Source organism: Argopecten irradians, chromosome 10 (assembly GCF_041381155.1).
Source record: "Argopecten irradians isolate NY chromosome 10, Ai_NY, whole genome shotgun sequence".
Lineage (NCBI taxonomy): Eukaryota > Metazoa > Mollusca > Bivalvia > Pectinida > Pectinidae > Argopecten > Argopecten irradians.
This window is the reverse complement of record NC_091143.1, coordinates 30,645,599-30,667,378: the sequence shown is the minus strand read 5'-3', so window position 1 is coordinate 30,667,378 and position 21,780 is coordinate 30,645,599. Positions and strand designations below refer to the sequence as shown.

At 33.3% G+C, this 21,780-nt stretch overlaps 1 protein-coding gene across 3 annotated transcripts; it reads right to left on the bottom strand.

Moving 5' to 3' along the window:
* Nucleotides 1–3,887: 3,887 nt before the first annotated feature.
* On the bottom strand, nt 3,888–21,747 carry LOC138333636 (microtubule-associated protein 1B-like). 3 transcript variants are annotated; one of them, XM_069282136.1, is made up of 4 exons: nt 21,618–21,747; nt 18,127–18,224; nt 8,249–8,310; nt 3,888–7,381 (listed from the first exon to the last, which is right to left on the bottom strand). In XM_069282136.1, exon 4 carries the CDS (start codon nt 7,312–7,314, stop codon nt 5,779–5,781), a length of 1,536 nt encoding a protein of 511 aa, XP_069138237.1. In that variant the 5' UTR covers nt 7,315–7,381; nt 8,249–8,310; nt 18,127–18,224; nt 21,618–21,747; the 3' UTR covers nt 3,888–5,778. The 3 variants fall into 3 exon arrangements, with proteins under 3 accessions (XP_069138237.1, XP_069138238.1, XP_069138236.1); XM_069282137.1 differs by lacking the exon at nt 21,618–21,747 and adding an exon at nt 18,354–18,369; XM_069282135.1 differs by lacking the exons at nt 18,127–18,224; nt 21,618–21,747 and adding an exon at nt 9,820–9,970.
* Nucleotides 21,748–21,780: the final 33 nt, after the last annotated feature.

The window sequence follows — 21,780 nt, the reverse complement described above, 5'->3', positions numbered from 1 at the left end:
GCTCGATGGGGTAGTAGGATTTTTGTCATAATTAAACGTAAAAGGTTTTACATAAATAATGCATTATGTATTTCTAGGCCTAGGTACAAGATGTAATCATAATAAAACTGAACAAGTGTCATGTTTAAACATGTAAACAAGTGAAAGTGGGTGGACAGAATGTAAATGACATATCATAATGTGTTTCAAAATTAGCTGAAACGACTGCTTCAAATATCAATTTTTATAGCTAAAGGAGATTAGTGCAGTCGACACACATTTAATGTTGTTTTTTCGTATTGAATTAAACATACGATTCCATTTTGTGGTGAAGGTCGGTTCACCCCGTCTGTCGTCCATAAACAAACAACTTGTGATGATTTGGCCTTGTGAGAAGTCGCTCAACAGTACCTGTTTTCAATCAGTACTAAACGTATTAGACATTCTACAAGGTCAGCTTTTAAAGATTAATACTATAACTCTGGAATGACGTCATAAAATTCCCTTAATCCCAGTAAACATATGGCTTTGAACTTCATGATAAAATGATTTTGTTTACTTGTTGTTTTATTTTAATCCTATAAATACTAATCCCTCATTATAAGGTTAATAATGTCGCCACAATGCGTACGTGTATATATGAATGAAGTTTCAGCTCTTTTAAAAAAATGTTCCGTTGGTCATTTTGTTTTACTAAAGGTCATTAATGGTTGAAAGGTAGTGTTTTAAGATAGGCCATAGTTTTCTGGATTTACTACAATATTAGTATCCCAGCACGTGTCGGTCACGCAATCGTCTGTCGGAAATTTTCAAATGGTTTATCAATACATTTAATACATTATAGAACATTTGTCGAGTTTTGGAATTGCGTTATAATGAGCTCTCTCTGTAACATCTTTGATATCCATCGATACTTCATAAGTCATAAAGTCGGATGTATTTTTTGACATATGACATACAAAATACTCCATATGGCAAAGATTAAGACACAATAGACATTTAAATGTTATTTTCATCCCCGGGGGATGTTAGGCTGGATAGTTTTGGTATCATTGTAAATAATTCAAATGGATTATTTGTGTTTTTAAACAGGACAATCTGGCAGAGATCGTAATCGTTAGTTTTTATAGAAAAGTAAATACGACCAGACTAATACAAGTAAACATTGGATTGTAATTTATCACTTTGTTTACTTGTTGTTTTAACCAGTTTAAAGTAAAAGTGTACTGATCCTGATTTCTGACAAAGGATTTTAAAAAGGACCTAAAGGTCTGACAGTACTATAATTAATGAAGCATGAATCGATTCCGAATTTCTTTGTATATCATATTTTTGCATATAGCGACATGTTATCTCATTTGATTAAAGACTTGTTAACCATGATATCTTCAATATGCGCATCCTTTGATTCAATGTTTGTCAATCTTTGTTTGCTGATCCATTTGAGCTAAAAATGTCATGTTTTGGTTTAATTCTCAAAATAAAACGAAAAAAACAACAAATTGGGTACCAAAAGGTGTTGTGTGCCAAACATAGTCGCATCACGTTGGTAAGCTATTCTTTCAATTACATTATGTTGGATGTGTCATACGAAATAACAATGAATTATGTTTTCTGCATAATAATAAACATTATTTCGAATGAGATACCGGTTTAGCTACCTTTTTTCCCTTCCCAGCTATATTTTCAAGGCGATTTAAATTCGCGTTATCATATGGAATAATATATTGTAGGAAATGTTTTTCACAACGATTTATTTTAGCGAATTATAATTTCCCACTAATTACACGAAAATAAGTCGAACGTGGAAAATAAGTTGATATACAGTAGTTAAATAACATGTTAATAACATTTTTTAAGAAAAAGAAAAAATTAAAAATATATTTCAAAATACCGTGTTGTGATATCATATGGGTACATATTGTAATTCTTCTATTCAACACAGGTGGTCCGTTTTTAAAGACTTTGACAAGTGCATATCTACTTTTGCATATTTTCAGCTATACGTAACTAAGTACGCAAAAATACTGCAGGATATACCTGCAGTTGGATATTGACATCTGAACGCATGAGGTCAGGTAAATAAGTAATCATTTCTAATCATTTACTCCACCTGTCAGACATGTAGATCTGATACATTTTAAATATCTTATCCCCGTGAATCAATCTCTACATAAATTGACCCCCTGTCAAGATCCCGAATGATAAGCATAATTACAGCGCATGTTGTTTCCTGGGTTCTATGTGAAAATATTTAAAGTGTGGGATTTACCTGTAATTAAAAGCCGCATGTCACCCACAAGTAAGTAATCCCAGGCCCTGTTTTACGTCAAAACAGTAATGGGACACGTATGGTTTGATCTTCTATTGGCCTTTGTCAATCTAACAATGATGACTGATATTTGATCCATATTTGCACTATCTGTAGACAACATATGGTACATCTATGTATATCATAAAGTATTGTTAGCTTGAAATAATTTAAATTTTCTTATTTCTTTCCAAATATGAATATTAGACGAATAAATAATGAAATACAATGTAAGCGTCCCGTTTAAAACTTATATTTTGCAAATTAAAAATACACTTTTTTTTCAGATGGCATATTTGCTATACTTGTCAACTAAACTTGCCATGTTGTAAGACTTTTTGTTTAGATATAGGCATCTGTGAAATCAATACCTCGCACATCCGAATTTGCATATCACATTTTGTTTATATCTAAACTTAGTATCTATCGTGAAATTGGATACAAGTTGAGTAGACAGACACTCGGAATATTGCTACGCCACCGGTTGTGCGAGACAGAAACTTAACACTGCTATCATTTTATGAATTATTCATGCACAATCTGAACTAATACATTTTAATTATAAATTTATAATGAAGTAACGCGTCGTTACATACAGTCAATATTTGGAAAGCAAACTTTAAACATTCCGTCTTTGCATGTTAATGAGTTATCTCCCTTACAGGTAGGCATTAATTGTGACGTCACGATTTTGTGAGCGAAATTCCGTTGTTTTCTCTGAAAATTATGACGTTATGCTCGTAAACACATGACGTCACCATCAATAACTATCCGCAAGAACAGATAATCTGCAATATGCACATACAGAATGATTGACAGCGAAACAAAATTAATACAAAACAAAACTATACAGAAAAATGCTGAAATGAAATTATGCATTGCATATCAATGTAGACAACGGGATAGCATTACTCGCTACATCGCTAAATTAAAAGCAAAATCATTCCATGTGTTCATGTGTTTGCTTGTCATGAAAGCCAAATGCCATGATTTTGACAACTGACAATGATTTTTTCCTGGGAATTATTGTGCATTATTTATCTGTTTACCATCTTGAATTTCGAAAAGTTGTCAAAATCGTTATGACATTAGGCTTTAATAATAGAAAAAAACAAAAGATAACGAGTTGTTGACTTTTCGTCCGTTAAACAAAAAGGTGAAAGAATGAAGATAAATGATTTCTCGGTCTCTTTACCGAATCTTATAATTCTTTCCCTCTAAACAAATTTTGTCAACTCCCAGTTATCTGATATTTGATTGTCCATTATCAACCAAGAAGACGCATTCTGATGTGAAAGGGGATGATATTTTGTTATGAAGTTATTAAGGTGATATAATTATCTTGACTTAAAGAAAACAAGCCATTGAGTTATAACTGAACAATAATGGACCCTCTATGTTCCAAAAAAAATTATGAAGTTTTTGACTGCATCACATTTGGTTGTTTGATTAATTGTACTTACAAAAGGCATTTTACTAAAAGAAAGCATGAAAAAATAGAGCCAAATCCTTCACAGATTCTGTGCTTTGGTAATTACATTCAGAAATATGTATTTAAAGACTATATATTATATTTGAATAGATAATAGAAAATGGATTCATAATTGCATATACCTTTTATTACAAAATATATCACATATACCACCGTAAACATATAATCAGAACAATATCATAAAATCGCATACGAATTATAAATACAACATAATCACGAGGAAGTTTTCCCTCTATATTGACTAGTACTACCATACGCATAGTTCATTTATGTTATCAGTATATATATAACGATATATTGTATAACCAATCCTTCAACATAATGATCTGCCCTCGCTGGTAGGTATAGATTGTGACGTCCTTTGCGAGCGCATCGCAGCATTTTTCAGAGAAAACAACGCGAGTTTCGTTCACAAAATGATGACGTCGAATGAAAACCTACCCGCATGGGTATTTAGTTTAAGTTAAGATGAATTCCTTAACGACCGAAAAGAAAGTAGAAAAAAATATCTAAATATCTTTCAATGCACAGTTTAGAATCAATCGTTATTCATCTACTGGGATTAATATCCAAACATTTCAGGATTTCCCCTTCATTTTTGTCTTCTTAGCACTTGTATCCAATACAAATTTTGGTATTATTAGATTACTTATAATAAGTATATTTGCCACCGTTATTTGTTGTGTTTAGCTTTGATATGTCCTTCTTAAAGTTACTTTTAAAGTGAATCTTGCTTGAGATACAAAATGTCTCATTCATGTTGAACAATCAAGCCTTTTGAGCTGCATAAAAACATTGCTTAGAGCGAAGTGACATTCATGATGCTCAAGTTCAACCACCACACACGAAAGCATATACGAAAAAGCGAAGCGAAACGAAGGACATCAAAGCAAGCTAAACACAACATTGAAAACAAAACGCTCCTTAAAGTGATTTTCTTTAGACGAAACTAAATGAGCTTAACGAAATTGAACATGTAGTAGCGATACACACGTACATGTAAGCATAAAGAAAATCAAAATAATCAAGCTCTCGTTTTATATTGGACCAATACTAAATACCACATTAATCTTCTCACACAAAAACGTGGGAGAATATAAGGTAAATGGTTCCTCTAGACAGGGATACTGATGCTACATCATATTCTTGTATAATTGAATATACAATGTATTGTTTAGTTTGTTATAATGCAGGTTAATTTGGAATCCCAGAATAATTTGTTCTTCCATGGTAAATTAAAAACTTATTATAAAATCTAGTATTCAAATGGCTCATATGTCGTTTTAATGATCAGAAGAGTATTACTTTGAACAGGTAATTAAGTGATAAAAATGGTGAATAAAATAGAAACCGGAATCGTTCACCTCATGCGTAGCGAAAATTTTTATCTATAGCAAATATGGATGAGGAAATGATCTTAATGCAGGTTTTAATTACTTACGATATATCATAAGCATCTCGCATACTTGGTCTTGGAAAAGTGTACTTTTTGACGTAAACATTCTATCAAATTAAAAATTAATATGCAAATTGACTGTTGATAATGACTTAATTACTTGATAATGAGTAAATTTATTGACCGATATGTCAATTAAATTCTGTATGTTAAAGAATAGATATATCTCATAGAAATACACGAGCCCGATGTTTGATTTACTGACAATACATTCTGCGTATCATAGAAAAGTACAGTTAAACCACATTATCTCCAAATATGGTGGACCTAAGGTGAAACATGTGACAATGTAAGTAAATTAAACCAAGCCCCAACTTCTCGGAAAATACTGATTTAAACAAACTGACTTAAGTCAAATTTTTTCACATAAGAAAGTTTTGAATAAAGTCTGCATTTTTTGTTTTGAGAAATCGGAGAATCGAGAAATCGGCCTGGTCTCCCAACAGTACGACTTTGAGTTAATGAGGTTTAACTATACATACATATTTATCTTGTGGGTGCAGTCGTTTACTGCGATAGTGTCTAGTTGATATCATTAGTCTAATCATCAGCACCAATGACCATCACAGTAGATGGCGACTGTTGTGAAGACACTATTGGTTTGTCATAAAGAGAGGTTTTTGATCTACTCCTCTCCGACAAATCCATCACTCTGTCATTGTCCTCGCGGTTTCCATCCACGGAAACTCCACGTGAGATTGATGGAAGGGGATTTCGCGAAACACTCCTGCTCAAGTTTGCAGCAGCTTTCTTACGCTTGCTCATAGGATCGTCCCGTTTGATATTAAGAGGCACTCCTCGAATATTGTTTAACCTATCAACGTCCACCACTTTTAACACAGCAGGTCCAAGTGTATTAATGATGCGTCCATTTTCCATCTCCACTTTAGAAACCATATCTTTCTTTGACACATTGAATGGATTAGGCTTTTTAAGCAGTTCTTTAATAGCAACAGAGTATCGAAACCCGAAGCACACTTCTCTCTTCTTCTTTTCTGGTTCCTCTTCAATTTCCTCTTCTTCTTCTTTTTCGTCTTCGTCAACGTAAGTTTCGATTATTGTTTCTGCTATTTCTTCTTTCTTTTCCTTTTTATCGTTTTTTCGGAACCGTTTTAAATATTTGTTCTTTTTTGCCTTCGCCTCAGCTGGAGATTTTTTCAGAGTTTTTCTTTTTTTGGTTTTCCTTTGGTTAGATACGTCATCAGTAACTTCCTCGGGAACACCAAACATATTATTTATGTGCTTTCTTTCCTCATTAATGTCTGGGAAACACGCAATTTTTACCGAACTGATAGAATGCACATCAACATCCATTTCATCGTTTTGACTATGTTTGTCCCTCTGGTCATATTCCATTTCCGATCCATTGAAACTTTCATACGCACTATCAATGGATCTAGCGTCTCTGGCACGGCTGATATCGAAAAGATCGGGCGGAGATATCGTACTGATCTTACGAGTGCGCAACGTTCCCTCTGAAGGTAACGTAGGATGATTAGTTCCGGTTCCGCTGATTGAATGTCGCATTGTGTGCATATTTGGTGAAAGCAGATGGCGTTCTATTTCACTGCCATGGAATGTCATTTTCCTATTACGGTTCCGTGAAATCGAGATCGGTGAAAGTTTGCGTGGAGAATTAAGTGGTGAATGCAGGTGATTTGCAGATAGAAGAGATTCTTCTCTGGAACTTCCGAGAAGATCTGACGAAGGCGATGCCACATCCGGTCTAACAATATTGGAAAATTTCTTTGGTGGCGGAAGAACTGGTTTTTCACCGGAAGCTGGCGTAATAATAACAGGTAGGGAACGTCTTCCTTTGTTAATTTCCCGCATCCGTTCACTGTAAGCCAACATGGACTTTTCTAAGTGTTTACGGTTGGTGGTAAACGATTGCATATCCTTGCGATGCATGTTTTCTATGGCACCTAGTATTTCCTTAAATTCGCGGTCTTCTTTTCTCCGTCGTCCTATCGAAGGAGGACTGTTTTCGCTGTGAACCCCTGACACCCCAACATAACTTGTGTTGTGATTCCAAGCTATGGGTTTACCACCGGCTAACAGCAGTTTACCACGCATTGTGAAAACAAATTACAGTCCAAAGGACTCTCCTTCCCGGCCGAAACGTGACGTTTGCCCAAGGGATCTGCAAATAAAGAACGGTTACTAAGCTCATAGCGTTACTTACGGGCATTGGCATTGACACTTCAACATTGGAAAATTGTCCGAGTCATAAGCTGTAATACCAATCAATATCTCCGACTAACAAAATATCGCTATTCTAACGATAAGCATGCCCTTTTCATTTTCTTACAGATTTTTCATTAAGCCATTAAGCGAGGGAATCTAATAAAATGTTGATAAATGATATAGCTTATCGTAGTTACAACGTGGAAGGATTAAAGAAGAGCAATACTGTCAGTATAGACGACTTCTCCTGTTGAACAAACACTTGACGCGCCAATTATGTCAATGTCATCAATACATACTCGTCGACTACAAGGGCCCTACTATGCTTACCTATGCTGTATGGATAGTTTATATAATCCCAAGGATTCTCGGGAGTTAAAGCGCTTAGGGTATCATAACGGGATAGAAACATACAGCGGTTTACTTATGCCTATTAGTTAAGTTCGGTCAATCGAAATCTGTATTTTGGTTTTTGGTTACGAATTAGCCATTTCCAAGACGATACTATCCCCCCACCTACCCCCGTTATTTTTGTTATTGTTGAAATGTTGTAAGTTTAGCTGAGCATCTTATTATTGAAATATTAATATAGGTCTGTGTACATATTGCACACCAGATTTACAAATAGCTGAGTTCGGTCAATCGAAAATCTGTGATTTGGTTACGAAGTACAAAGTAGCCCTTTCAAAGGCAATACTGATTTTTTCCCATATACATTTTATTATTCTAATTTTTATTTTTCAGATGTGCATGATATGGTTAAAAAACAATACATATGAAATCTATCATGTCTGTGTATGCTAGATTTTAAGCTAATACTTACGTAATGTATAGCTTTCACAATAGTCCTTCAGACAACTATCAAGGCACTGGTCTTTAAGAATCCTGCAATAAAACACAAAAGTTCAGCATTTTGTTACACAGACAAGACAGTTGACTTTAACGTTATTTACAATCTCATGCGTTCTTTATTTGCTCACTGCAATGATACATCTTGTTTTTTCGTAGTAGCGAAAACCTGCGCAGGCGCAGTAAGCAACCTGAAAAAATTTGCTGAAAATTCAAGGCTAAGGTTAATGTAAGTGTTGAGCTTTATAAACAAAATAAACATTAATTAAATACGCTATTTATTTTGCATTTGGGTGGTTGATTATTTTTATTAACGTTTTAGTCGGTCTTTAATATCAGAATGCATTAAGCTTTAAAAACCAAGTGAATGAAAATCAAGTTAATTGAATTGATTAAGCCTTTTTGCCTTGATATTTACAGGTCCAGAAACTTTCTTTCTTCTATATGGAACCATGGTGCGTGACATCATGATTTAAATCACATTTCGTGTTAAATGATGTCGTTGAAAAAAATATTGTGTGTAAATAACTTTATTTGTGAAAACAGTTTAGGAAACAGTGACCGAAGTATGACCCTTTACTACCCATTTCGGAAATGTCTTTTAAAATTCTTCGATATCGATGAATAGAAATCAATATAAAAAGACGTTTTCCATCTGATCGATGACCTTCAGTTACCCCTATCCTTATATAGAAATCTAAATGAATATGGTACCGTTAATGTATTGAAATACGTGATGGGTATGGTAATGGAAAGATCTATTTGAAATGCTAAATGGATGAGGAATAAGAAAGATGGAGGTAAATAGCCATATACATGACAAAATTGATAAAATTAAAGTGATCGCCAACCAACAATAAAAATGGAAACTGACTTATAATATAATGCCGTGCTAAACATCCATGAGCGTATAGATGTGTGGTGTAGATTTGATGCAATAAAATACTTAATTATTTTTGTTGAAGGTGAAATGGTAAATTTATAACAATGGTACAAAAATAATAGACATACAGTAAAAAAAAACATCATAAGGATTCAACAATATTTAAATCGGAATCCTCAAATTAGCCAAAATAAAAAACAAATCTTACAAAGTTGTATGAAATTAGCTTCTCTTACAATCAAAATTGAACTCGTTTGCTGTCGTCAAATTAAATTACATCGAAATGACAATCTTACAGTAGCATCAAATGAGCTTTTATTAAAGTCATAATCTTACAGAAATGTAGCAAATTAACCACTATCTAAAACAATCGTCGTGTAAATGAAGACACTAGAACTACCATATGAAAACAAAAGTCATTACATATTTAGATATAAGATATCCCTCTACAAATAATTTCGCTTGTGTCGATAAACCCAAGCAAGATAGAATTAAACATCAATATTTTGAACATTTTTGAAAAAACTAAGAATATCAAAGCATTAGAAACAACAAAAAGGTATTTCATACTAAAGTAAAAACAATTGGGATACAAAAGAAAATACATAATGATTAAATAGATATTACATTAAGATATTAATACATATATGTTCTATACTCACAGTTATGACCTGTTCGGTATAACCTCTCTGTTAGCTAGACAGATGTATTATGATCAACATGATGCTATCGCTCCTATTTTAAAGCTAGACACGTGTAATATAATAAGACTCGGAAGTTTTGGTGTGTTTTTGTAGTAGCAGGGTAACCTTAAAGTCCTGTATATCATGCCTACTATTTTGCAGCTGTCAATCAAATGGAGACTCCCACACCCCTAAATTTATACAGGTGTATTTTTACCTATGAGAGATTCTGTGACGTCAATACACATTACTAATCACAACAAAGCCGTCGGCGACACCTTGGGACTAAGGTTCGGGCTATCTAGACACACCTCGCACTACACCGTAGCGTGATCTATATCGACAAATATTTAAATATCCACGATCATCTATTGTACTACGATTGTAAAGTTACAATGTTATAGACGGTGCGCTATACCAATACTATTCTAATAGATTTAGTTTTGATTGCTGATTTTTACTACTTGAACCCAATACTGGAGACTTGAAGGCTTTATGCCGGGGGACTTGTGCCGTAGTATTTCTATGTGAACGTTTATATTTTGTTAACTAGTGTCAGGCCAACATTTACTCTGATTGGGAGATCATTACGAAATGTCTAACAGTTGTGGTTAACTTAAATTGACAGGCGCCACGATCAAATAATCTCGAGAAGCTCTGATCATACTTCATCTGTGGGCTGTGGTGTACCACATCTTAAACCAGTCTTGATAATGACGTCAAATAAATGAAGAATATTAGAAATACAGCACTTTTTACTAAACTGTTATTTCCAGTTGTTTGTTTAATACATTGTAGTCTTTCCAAAGATTAGGAATTATGCCAAAACTAATCCAACAACAATTCCTATCATCATATAAACGACTTCCTTTTCAAATGTGATTCATTATTAGCAGAATGAACGCAAAATAATTTCGATTATTTTTGAAGAATCGTGTTATGTTTCTGTTTTCCAAACATTCAAATACTTAAATTCGTTCTTTTTTTATAAGTTGGCTAACTAAATTGTTTCAAATTCACCAAACACTTATATAGTAAAATCAATTTATCTATTAATAGATTATTCATCATTGGTAACGGTTATAAGATTCAGTTCATCTCATGTTTTGATAGGCTTGGAACAAAACTTATTTGATGATTTTTTGATAGCTATAACTTTTAATCTTTATTTTGAATGATTTAGTAGAGTTTCGTTCGAGTAACAAACAAAGAAATACCTTAATTAGCGAATCCTTGCAGATATAAATATGTTTTAGAGAAACTTCATAACTATCCCTAAACTGTAGGCAATGATACGAACATTAATTTAATAACACCAATAAATTGTTTTTTTACCTTCCGTTTAAAAGCAAGGTTCCCCATGACAAGATACGATTACAATTACACTACTGGTGCATTTTTTATTTACATATTGAAAAACCAGTAATCCCCTTAACACCCCCCCCCAAAAAAAAAAAAAAAAAAAAAAAAAAATAAAAATAAAAAAATTAAAAAAAATATATATATAATAAAACATCGCCTCTGATGGCACCTCCCAGGGACAAGTGCACTCAAAACCTCCCTTGAGTCTGCCATTTGACTAGAAGAAGAACAAAGAAGAAATGACAATCTACAAATCATTTGGAGTTATTTTGGTCATTTTTTGTGAAGTGCATTGTCACTTTGGCTAACACATATCGTTTTTGTTATATATGGAAACAATAAGATAATGAACATTTCGCACGATTTGATATAGAGGGGGTCATAATCATTGAGGTAGAATTAATGACATCCAAAAAAGGAAACAATAGTTCAGAGATATCCTATAAATAGCATCATTGATGCCTTTCAATCATGCGCTAAAATATCCATTAATGAGTTGTGTTGGTTATAATTAAACCTCACAGGTATTGCTTTGTTTTAACGTTTTTGGCACATTGACACTTGACTATGTGTTTGAATGTCGTCGCTGTGAACACGGTAGGTGTTAAGAGTATGGTATCTTAGAGATGTTAAATTCTGATAACGAATCAATTATGATAGGGTTAAATATATCATCCGTTGTTCCGTTACTCGATACGTGTGGGGTGCTAAATTCTTTTGTCTACCAACATGGTCTCTGTAAATTATCTTGTGGAAGGAAGTTAGGGCGTAATTATTCTGAAGATTTTATCTGTAAATCAAAGCAGCAAGTGCAAAGACTAGTCTTTGTGGCAAAGGATATAATTAATATGTATATTTCTATAAATACATACTTAATTAAAACTCTTTGTAATTATTTTTTTAATTACCTTTCTCCACACTTATCTCATTTCCATAGGATATTTTTGGAAGTAATTAAAAGTACATAAGTGACCCTCTTATTTCCATCCCACTATTTGTACATTACCCTTTCACGTAGATAAGTTAGTATATGTATGTATATATAATAGTTTTTCCTATGAGACATCGTACAAATTATCTATTTCATTAGTAAGACAGGTTAAGTCTGTTGTTTTCAGTATAATTTTCATTTTCAGATAGTTTTATAACCGTAAAAGGCCCTACCGTAAAATATAATGTAGATATTAAGATGTTTACAGACATATTATTTAAAATCTGTCCTGCAGGTAGGGCGTTAGAATTGTACCTGCTGCCCTATTGCATGATCATAAAAGGCGACTTCATTTAGGATCTTTATTTTTTCTCTTCTTCCTTACTGACTTTATTCTTCCTAATGCCTCCCTTGGCACCGCCTCACTTGTGGCGTTGAGTTTAGCGTTCGCCCCTGTGAGGAAGGCTCTGGTTTCTGTCCCCTGGCCGAGACACACCAAAGTCTATAAAAGTGGTAGTTTCTGCTTCTGCTAAGCGCTTAGCATACAAGGAGTGGGACGACTGGTTAGCCCGTTGTCAGTATAATGTGACCGGGTGGAGTGTGTTGCTTGATGTCTTCGGCGGCATGCGTCAGTGACATAGCACTATAAAAAGGGCAACAGTTCCACTATACAAGAAGACACAACATAAATATACCGCAGTCTCCCAAAACAAGTACCTCGCACAACATACACACAACACACAGCATACATGGAAGGCCGTCCTAACATGACCATAGCTGTAAATAGGACGTAAATTAATATAACAAACAAACAAACACACATTACTTAAAATTCAAGTTAACATAATGATTAAAACGTTAAAACTTTTATCTATTTATTTAAAATTTAGATCTATGAATTTGAAATTCATTAATACTTTTCAATAAGCTGGTATATGATTAGTTATGTACATATAGAATATGTTGGAGTTGCCTCCCTTTACCATGCTAATGGCTTTATATAGTCGAATTTAAAAGGACATTGAAAAACAGCTCCATAAAATGTGTTACAATACAGGACATGTATTTTAACGATCGTGTCACCCCGAGGATGTTTCCTTCCTCGAAGAAGAATGCTAGCCATTCAAGTGTCCTGACTTATTTTTTGTACTTCAGCATTAAAATCGATATAAAAGTAAATACTCTTGTAATGGTCTCTTGCCCACTTTAAGCTATTATATCAACATGCAAATTTCAAATGTAAGTGAAATCTTCAAAAGCTCACGTGAGATCACATGGTGTGATGGTTAAAACTGAGTGGATATTACAACATGTCGGACTAGCTATTGCCCAGTAACACTGGAGTGTAGGGACGCTTAGGTATGAGGTAACAACAATTTACCCCATTATCAAACATCAAAAGTATAATCCCATCCCTTCGCCTCATTAACTCTGCTACACTTCAAGGGAGTTACTATCGCATAAACAGGAATTATCTGGTCGTAAAATTGATAAATGATTGATCAATATGATGAGACTCATAAAATGTGGTGATATTATCTAGCGATAGAAACATTCAGATGCAGGGATGTCGTGTGCCCCCGTCACCTTTCGCATATGCTACGTGCCGTGTACGACAAACATGTATTTAAGTAACAAGTGTATCACAAAGTAAGCGTTAACATAACAACTTCACATGCCTATTTTAAAAATGTGTATCTTGTAATATAAATGGTACATATCGAATTGTACATGATTTAAAACCTGAATTCTTGTAAATAACATATACCAGCAAACTTGGTAAGCATGCGTATTGATGCAGAATGATGTAATGAAATAACATTATGTATTAGTGCGTTATACATAGTTTAATACTACGTATTAGCCTTAACCTTACACTTAACCATATGCTTAGTCTTGGTTTATACTAAGTCTTGACCTCAACACTCATTTGTATAGCTTTAGGCATACTATATATAATAAATTTTGTTTACATCGAACTTCAAACATTACGTTTAGCCTTAACTTTACTCTTAATCTTGAATCAACATTTACTTTTGTCAATACACTGAGTCTAAGTTTGAGCCGCCTTATATTTTGTATTATGAACACATGTATAGTCGTCTTAGCCTTACACTTTAATAAATCTTACACTGACCCTTAGACTAACATTTAGCCTTCGTCTTTCACTAAGCCTTGTTCATATATAAGCGTTAGACTTAGATTTGGCCTTTTCTTTAACATTTTGTGATAACTTCATTTATTCTAGAATTAGTTTCTGCTAACCTTAGCCTTACGCTAAGCCTTAACTTTTATGTATAGCCTTACACTAAGTATTATATGTAAGCATTACACTTACCCTTAACTATACACTATGTCGCATATCTTTGTTATGCTCCATAGTTGGTATAACCTTATATTTGGCTTTATTTAAGCCATCCATTAAGCTTTAGTCTTACAAATATCTTAACATTACACTAAATCTTAGCTATATACTTAGATTTATCATTACACTTAGCCTTATCTATTTACTAATTCTGTACTTATTTAGTCATAGCATCACTTCTTGAATTTTGAAATACTGTATGATTGTGAATTAGCTTTATTCTCAGATTAAGCAGTGCACTTAGCCTGGCATATATACTAAGACTACACTTGAAATACTATAGGATTGTGGGCTAATATCACTAGTGTATTATTTTTACTGTAATTTTACTTTTAATCAATGAACAATTATATTACTGACTCAAAGAAAGTGTTGACAGCATAAACTAATTAGCAACAATATTTATTGTTACTGACTAAATGATGTATGATGTAATTGGCAGTTGGCATTTGTTATTCTGTAGAATAGGGTTAAGGAAATGCTGGTGATGTCGTCATAAGGTACAAATTGAATATATACATGTCTAGATTTTAGATAGATAAAAAATCTATGCAGGTGCGTTATCCCAACAGACATCAGACAATAGCCACAACGTTGGAAAGATTTTGTCATTATCGAATGGTCTAAGTTCACGGGTGAACATTCAGAGCAAGATTAATAGATAATTAACTAGACGTTTGATTATAATGTCGTGACCAAAGGTAGGTAGTGCAGCATTTAGCATTTATGTTTATTTATTTTCTTATTCCAAAATTTAATAGTTAATAGAATTATTTTGTTTTTATTTTTCTTTATTGTAACCTGATTGCGTCATCTAACTCTATCTTAAGATCGACCAGTACCATTATGCTACAAGCACATGTGTTTGGAATATAATTAGCTAATGGAGGCACCCAATTGTTGTTAAAGTCACCCTATAAGATAAAAATTGTATCGTTAACGGTCTGAAGTTAATGTAACTTCATATCTACTGTCAGTCTATAGAATGTTGTTGAACTCAAAGTAATTTTGTTTGATTTCACTCTGTATATAATAATCTGATATTGGAATCACATTTCGATCGGTAATACAATCCCTATGATAATAAGAAATAACGCAAATTAAGCTTTTAAAAGTTAAGAGTTCAATTTTAATTTTTAGCAAAAGGTTAAAGAATGTATCGTCGGTAACATCAGCTTACTTTTAACACATTCACAAATTTGAAACACATATATCTTCCGACAATTACCTGTAAAGTAAAACCGAAAAATATTTCTTATAAATAATGAAGAATCATCGTGCAAGAAACGGTCTTTAAAGTTCAATTATAACATTAAATAATATCAAAATAATGATCTTGATAATCCTAAGATTTCTGCTCTATTTATTTCTGTATTTTTGTAATTATTAAATTAGCATGACTTTTAGCATTCTTTGTCAAATATCTAGAGATATCTAGATAAAAAACGCGATAACCATTAACATAGGCGACAATCCAAAATCAGCCAGAGAAATGGATACCTCTAAATGAATTATGTCATTATGCTTGTCATTTTTTGTGGTGTGAAAATACCTACAGGAAAAAAAAATAATCGATATTTCTACAATTTTCTAAAATGGGGCAATTAGTTTGGTCGTTTGTGAACCATCGATTATCAATTATGATTTGACTTAATTGACGTCATTTGAGACAATTACTGCGGGGTTGGTGGTGACCAGGGGTGAATCGATCACTAACTAACGATGGAGTTATTAGGGTAATTTGTTTTAAAGATTTGTTCTCTGCAATTCGCTTATAATCAGTTTACCTTATAGATATGGGAAATTTCTTTAGAAGATCAATATTCTTACATAATTGTTGTCTAATCTAGCACCAATTATATGTCAATTTTATTTGACCTGTTGGAAACTTTCTTTATATTTCTCATTCTTTTTAAATAGGTTGAATACACACTATTTTCGCTTTGGTTTTGCATATTGATTAATGTTAATTCATTACTCTCTCTTTCATCTTATATTGGTCAAGTCAGTCGACATAATGGTAAAAAATTGCTTTGTTATTGTTAATGTGACCTAAAACGAAGTAAAACAGTCATATATATTACGAAGACTAATGTAAAGCAATACAACAAACTGTAAAAAGGTAACGGGTTGATATTACCTAGGAGGAACAGATGTATATTTGTATGACATATAAAGAAGAAAGGCAACCAAAAGTGTAAATGTGATATAGGCATGCAAGCGGAATTCAATGCCAATATAGTAACAGTAATTTCAATGCGTTCACAAAAGGAGGCAATGAAGTGGGAAAGGCATTAAGGTGTGTTGATAAAAAGACAACATTACAACATGGAAAGGAAATGAATCTTAAATTTAAGAGCATCGATTGGTGGGGGAATGCGACATGATGTTGCGAAAAAGAAGCAATTTGGTGTAGTTACAACCAACAAATGCACATAGCATGAAAATATATAACACGGATGCTATTGTCTAAATTTTCTAAATATTTCTTTTACTTTTATTGAATTTTCAGCGTATTTTGTGCGTGTATCTTATTTGTCGATGTTTCTAATTGAAGCTACGTTTACCCGAATGTGACCTAGATAAGTAGTACGGATGAGTACTAAGAACTAAAGAACAAAATGTTTTGTCCTCATAGTACAATTCATGTTCAGAAGCATCCTTAAATTATATTCTTTGTATACATCTTTCACTTATTTTACCAATTTTGAGTTTAGACAAGTATTTTAGAATAGAGTTGATTTATGGCCTGATTATCAACCATAAAATAACCAAAAACAACCAAACAATATTACAACCGAAGCTGTAACTAAATATATATCTTTCAATTTGTGAGATACCATTAAAATCGAGAGAATCAACCCGACTTATCATACACAAAAAACTACAATTAAAACAGTAACTTTTGAAATACAAATTTACGAGATACCACAAAATATAGGGCAATTGGCAAATTATACACAAAACATATTACCATCAATAAATGCCTCTATTTTAGAATTTGTGAGATATCATAACCTATCGGGCAATTAACAGAAGCACCGTGACTTATTGTATACGAAAACTCCACAGTCGGATGACCTGGGTAATTAATATGATTGATACACGAGTATTAACTACATATGTGGATTTCCACACTGCCGTTAACAGCTATTGAATAAAAACATTGGTATGTCTCTGTTGGGTCCCGCACATACAATGGAATCAGAATATTTGCCAAATAAATCTAATTATTCCTCCAGTTTAGGGGGTCGACACATAGTTTAACTATAGTTTATAAGACCTATGTATGTTAACCATGATTTAACAAATAACTTATATTCGGTTATAAACATTTTGATATTTGCTTTAACAAAAACCAGTAGAATTGGGAATACCAGATAAATGATACATTGAGAAGATAGACAAAATTTAATCCGTTTGCCTCGCTAACAATTTTTTTTGTTTAAATCATTGATTCAGAAAAACAGTCATCTTCAGATTTCTTTTTGTTTTATTCTAGCCTGTCCTATTTCATTTACAAAACAATGCAAACCATCACCAAAACTGCAAATTATCTCAATACACTAATTTGTAATTGGACGTTGAATAACCAGTTTTTTTAAATGAACAAGCATTATGCACCTACCTGTTATCCATTTTGATGATTTTTAAAAGCTGTTGGAGAATCTCTGTTTGTTCTACCTGTCGTCTCTCGTCTACTGCGGTTCCATCACTACTCTGTTTCTGGTAATACCAAAGAACACACAATGTCTCATTTACGGAATCAATACACCTGTAACTACTAGACATAAATTCTCAAAATATCGACATTGTGTCACAAATTGCCTAAGACATAAACATGTGTTATCGAACCTTCATAAGTCGTACAGGTGTATTAATGATAGACGATACATTTTAACAGCTACTCGACGATCTGATAAGATATCCAAGCTTTAGGTGATTATTCTAAATCAATCCCTCGGTTAGGGTCGTGGTATCATTAGTCCTGAACAAATTGAAGACTGATCATACCATCATATGTCTGGTTCATTACACCTCGGGTCAATATCGTCACCGGGCCGTGTTAACATTTGTCTTACCGATAATGCTATTAACTGCGTTAGAACTCTCTTGTATATTCTTAATAACGATAGTTGTCAGAAATGAAATACTTAAGCGAATACCATTTATGTAAATTGCTCTGCATACAATTACATCCTCGTGATATTTAAGTTTAAATAGTTTTTAATTAGTAAGTTACTGCTTTACCGCCTATATGACTTCGCCTATTAATAGGCTCACTCACTTAAATTACATATTAATATGACAATATGGAATGATAATCGAATTAAATCAATTTGCAATAGATATGAACGTTGTTTTATTAAGTCAATGTCTCTTGTTTGTTCATTGATATATCTACATGCTGATGTTTATAATGAGACCGGGTGGAGGGTGTTTTGAAAAGTCGCGTAACTTGGCTAGAGACACCCACACTTGCTATGAGGGTAGGCCTTTTATTTGACAACTTTTAATAATATCACCCTTCGGGTTGATATTTCTGTCTTACCCATTAGTATTTTACAGTCTGTTCCAGAGAGATATCACTATAAATTGGTGATCTATAGACTCACAAGGAAGGAAACAACAAGAACATGAACATACCACAGGCTCCCAAAAGTGAGGCCTATCGACACGCAACATATTGCAGCATAAAATGTAAACTTTTAATGACCCTAACATTTAATAAGGACATTAAACGATTTAAAAACAAACCAACACTCATGGACAGGCAAAAGTATTTCAGTTAAAATAGGCGGATATACAACTTTATATCGCATTGTGAAATTTGCACCAGAATGTTTCACCAACTAACGACTTACAAGCGTAACGTATAACGATTTTTAATACCTTTCGATGATTTACCTATACTTTTTCTATCAAATACTGTCACAAACATATCGAAAATCAATGGATCAATATGAACCAATTTTACACGTTATGGGCCTTACACACGACAGATAAGTAGGGATTCATTGTTTACACAAGAGGTTTAACCACTGTCTCTGACAATGGAAGCATGGCTTTTTCTCACACTTAGACATTCCGAAAGCTGTTTACAAGGTCGCCATGTCAAACACTTCCCAGACTCAAATGACTTTGTTTACTAGCACCTGCAATAGTGACACGATCGTTAGAACTATATACGATGTGTCATATTCACGAGAAAATGAATCAAATATTTATCACAAATAAACGCATAAAGCGATTCTTATGAAGGCGATATCAAAGTATTTTTTCAAGTTTGATTGTGAATATGCAGCTGATCGGTAGAGCTTTCTACATTGTTCACAATACAGTTTCACCATAATGGCAACCACCTGTGAGATTTAAACGGGTTTGACACATAACTGAGAGGACAAGAGTTCCGCATGGTAGATTTTGACATCATACTACCAATGGACATCATATTATCTTGTATTTGCAAATAAGAGAGTTATCTGTCCTTGGAGCTAGGTACATATTGCAACGTCATATTGTAATAGAGAAAACGACATATCTTTTGTTCACATAGTAATGATGTCACAATCGTTACCTACCCTAAATAATGTTATATAGTACACAAAGACAAGAATAAAACAAATGAGGGCAATCTAAGATTTCAGCAATTATCTTTGGTAAAACAAAATTCTTGTGGAGGAAATAAACGATGGTGATTATATTTTGAATGTTTTCTAAATGAAAAAATTATTTTTTGAGTTTTTCAATTTTGCAGTTACTTAATTGGCAGCCATTGTGTATAGGTGACGAAATCGCGCACAAGCTTTAAAGTACATTAATTTACGATTGCCATACAAGTTAATTAGTGACCTGATTAGTTAAACAATTAGATCCATTGATGCCACCTAACCTTTCTTTTTACACGTATTGTATTCAGTGTTTAATATTATAATATAAATCATCGGCCAATTATTATTTCCAATAATTAAGTTTGACCGATATATTTGTCAAACAAGGGAAGTATTGAAAATCAATACTTATTGAATATCAATGCTTCTCAATAGCATTTGTATACATACATTGATATCCAGCGTTTGATAAACCATTAGCCATGCATACATATATATCTGAAAAGTATTATGAACCTGATACTGCAGCCCTTACTGATTAGTTAATAATGTTTAACGTCCTATTAACAGTTAGGGTCATTTAGGGATGACTTCCATTGAACGCGCTTGAATGCATTGCATATACTTAGTGCACGCATCACTCTTTTTGGTAGTCTGTAGTATGTTCTTGCTGTGCCACCTTGACATAATAGAAACAACGAAACCCATTTTGTATCGATATATCACTAAAACATGCCGTCAGATATACCTCACAGCACAACCCATCACATCACATCATACTGACAAAAGGCTAACCAGTCGTTCCACTCCGTTTATGCTGGGTTGTAATCGCGAGTAAAAACTACCACTTTTATGTGCAAATGTGGGGTAGCATTACGGGAGGCGTTGTAAAGGGGCGTTAGGTAGTTTGTAAAAAGAGAAAAGGAATATCCAAACATAAGTCCATTTTACCAGTATAATCTCAAGTGTACCAGACCAGAATATAGGAAGTATAATGAAAACATGCATACTGATACGTTTACAGGGAACATAGAAAAGACTGGAACAGGAAGAATAATTTTGACATACGAATGACTAGCTATGTACAAATTGAAAACAACAAGTACATGAATCAATTAAAGATTTGAAGCATGAGAATCATAGCCGACTTAAGACTTACGGTTCGTTTCCAACATGAATGAGTGTTCCTTCGGATTGCATTTTTCACGTTTTCATTTCATTTTGAAAACTGATATTGGATCAAACCAGAATAAAGCAAAACCATTTGCTTTTTATGTAGATTTGTATAATTTGAATGTATACCAACATTTACATTTCCTGATTTCACTATCATATACCAAGGCAATATGCATATAGAATTTTATTACATCCCTAAAATTGCATTATCATACAAGTGGAATATGTGAATAACCTTGAAACGTAGTTAATTACTGGAATGTCCTGAGATGTCATTAAAATCCTGTAAAACAGTAATGATATCTATTAAAACATTAAAACTGAAACTTACCGCATCATTAATTTGCTGTGATTCCTGGTCATTACAAAAGGCTAAATCTGACTAGACTAACACCCCACTACACATCAGGCCTCCACATACGATATACGCATGTTATGACAGACGAACCATTTACATAGCAGTCTAATAGTTAAACAGTAGGGGATATATATTT